Source organism: Camelina sativa, chromosome 16 (assembly GCF_000633955.1).
Source record: "Camelina sativa cultivar DH55 chromosome 16, Cs, whole genome shotgun sequence".
Classification (NCBI taxonomy): domain Eukaryota; kingdom Viridiplantae; phylum Streptophyta; class Magnoliopsida; order Brassicales; family Brassicaceae; genus Camelina; species Camelina sativa.
Genome location: NC_025700.1, coordinates 3652173 through 3654518, shown reverse-complemented (window position 1 = coordinate 3654518; position 2346 = coordinate 3652173). Strand labels below are relative to the sequence as shown.

General features: G+C 37.9%; 2 protein-coding genes across 2 annotated transcripts in view; both read right to left on the bottom strand.

Annotated features, from left to right (window-relative positions):
• The window catches only part of LOC104753320 (protein usf-like), a 3344-nt gene extending 3083 nt beyond the window's left edge, over positions 1-261 (bottom strand). Inside the window, exon 1 of the mRNA XM_010475590.1 lies at positions 205-261. Coding sequence (XP_010473892.1) covers positions 205-261 — 57 coding nt within the window. The remainder of the gene's footprint in view (positions 1-204) is intronic.
• Positions 370-1934, bottom strand: LOC104749608 (protein usf). The gene is made up of 5 exons (XM_010471275.2): positions 1742-1934; positions 1318-1460; positions 1100-1229; positions 837-1028; positions 370-745 (listed from the first exon to the last, which is right to left on the bottom strand). Exons 1-5 carry the CDS (start codon positions 1901-1903, stop codon positions 539-541), a joined length of 834 nt encoding a protein of 277 aa, XP_010469577.1. The 5' UTR covers positions 1904-1934; the 3' UTR covers positions 370-538.

Sequence of the window (2346 nt, the reverse complement as noted above, 5' to 3'; positions counted from 1 at the left end):
GACTTTTAGACTTTATGCATACATTAATACTTTATACACACATTTACAAATACTCTTTGCCGACAAACCAAAATTTTTTTAAAAAAAAATTCATAGAGACAATACTGAAACACGTGCTATTTTAAAATTTATAAATAACGAAAGGAAACGATCAGTTGTCCTATCATTTTCGAATTCTTGTTGATATGATAAGAGGAGCTTAACATTGGGGCTTAAATTGAGTTCACATTGTCCAGTAAATGCTATGGATGGTTCCCCCATGTATTCATAATTGAGCACTTATTACAAGATGATAACAGACTTTGGCGGTTAAACTACATCTACATATCGATATCAGTTTAACTCGTTACAAACACAAAGACGAGAGGAGAGACACACATCGATATTCAGTTGGAATTTTATTAAAAAAAAGGTTCGAACATTTTCCACAAGCAAAGATACACCTTTATTTGATTCAGACAAGACAAGAGTCCTAAAGAGTAATGTCCTTATTTGAGACGGGGCTTAAAATGAAGTATTGTCTCAGAGAAGAAAGCTTTCAAGCCAAGTAATGTTTCATCCAGGAGTTGAAGCGAGACCAAGCAAGCTCCACAGCGGCTTCGTCTTCATCAGAAAGTCCCATGCTTTTCCTTCTGCTCACTCCTTCTGGACTCCTGTTCAAGAACGCGTGCCCGTTCCCTGGATAGATGTGAACCTCGTTTGCTACTCCCGAAGCTTTGAGCTTCTCTTCGAGATTCTTCGCTGCCTGCAATGGTTGTAATAATCCTTGGATTCATGATCTCAGGTAAACTTTCACGCTATTGGAAATGTAAATGTAGTGATATGAGTATACATACCGTGACATCAGAGAAACCGGCAAAATTGTCAAGCTCTCCAAAATGGGCCTGAATAGGTGCCTTGGCTTTTGCTGGATCTGCAAGCTCCGAGGAAGGGGTTCCATAGAATCCAACAACAGCATCCACCTCTGGTACCAAAACAGAGCTAGCTACAGCTAGTGCACCCCCCATACACATTCCAGTCACACCAACCTGTCACCCCAATTATAAATGATCTGCCTTCTAATAGAAACTGAAGGCAATTAGTTCAAAGGTTTTGGCACCTTCTTGGAGCCATTAGCCTTAAGCCAATTAACAGAAGCGCGTATATCCTTAATGGCACCTGGCCAGTCAAGACCATCCATTAGATGCTGCGCCTCAGCAGTATCCAAACCAACCTTTCCTCGATACAAGCTACAAACAATAAGAAACGTCTGTAAGAAGAAGATACTCAAAAAAGATCCATACTTTTTTAACAAAACTGAACCTCGAGGCAACTCACTCGGGTATAAGGGCTTTGAAACCAGGCTCAAGTTTAGAGATTTTCATAGCGTGGTTCTTGATCTCAAAGTCAACACCCCACCATTCTTGAATCACCACAATCCCAGGTGCATCATCTTTACCAACCACATAGGCATCAAACGTCTGACCAAACATATCATCACAGTGTGTATATAAGTTTTTCATTCAGTAAAATCAAGCCTTATAGAAGAATCACATATACAAAACAAATAGCCAAATACTAAAATTAACCACACTAGTCCCTCTTAAAATTAATCAAGTTCTACAACTAAATCTGATAAAGACTAAAAACTATCAACACCTCTTACTCTCATTCCCAGTTTCTGTACCATCAAAATGAGAAATCTGAAATTTTTTCTATACGATTCAGGGTACTACTATGTATAAAAAGATCGAAGCTTTACGGTGTCATCTCTTTGGATCTGGATTTTCTTGAATGCAGAATCGGCCATTGATCGGACTGGTAAACGAGAAAACGAAGGAATCGAGGATCTAGAAAGCGAATAAGCCTTTCCGATTGAAGAAGAGAAGGATCTAGAAGATGAAGATGACACTGCTACTAACATTGTTTTGCTAAGAAACGAAACTACTCAGAGACGGAGTCAACCCAAACCGACTTAAACGACATCGTACTATTAGCGTGGGCTTTTGGGATTAGTTTGATTTTTAATAAGTATGGGCTTTAAAAAGCCCAATCGATTAGAAGTGATTTGTTTTTGCATTTATTGATTACAAAATATATAAATTGTAAGACGATAAATACCACGTAAATAGTAGCCGTACATTTCTGATTCTGGACTATATAGGGTCATGAGTGCGTGGAGTATGTCGTAGCTCAAAAAAAAAAAAAACAAAACGGCTGCACTGCATTGCTACATACTACGGTTTTGTCTCCTTTCTCCCAATTATTAAGCTTATATATTATATACATTTATTTAATTACATAAAAGGCGTACGTTACTTATATATGTTTGTGTGTTTTTTTGTAACAATGACACATGATGAATTT

What these genes read in the sequence shown, in the direction of transcription:
- LOC104749608 (XM_010471275.2), bottom strand. Translation starts at nt 1,903, where the DNA reads ATGTTAGTAGCAGTGTCATCTTCATCTTCTAGATCCTTCTCTTCTTCA. An exon ending in AGATCCAAAGAGATGACACC is followed by an intron (nt 1,461 to 1,741) that starts GTAAAGCTTCGA and finishes ATGTTTGGTCAG; the next exon opens with ACGTTTGATGCCTATGTGGT. An exon ending in AGGCTAATGGCTCCAAGAAG is followed by an intron (nt 1,029 to 1,099) that starts GTGCCAAAACCT and finishes TTGGGGTGACAG; the next exon opens with GTTGGTGTGACTGGAATGTG.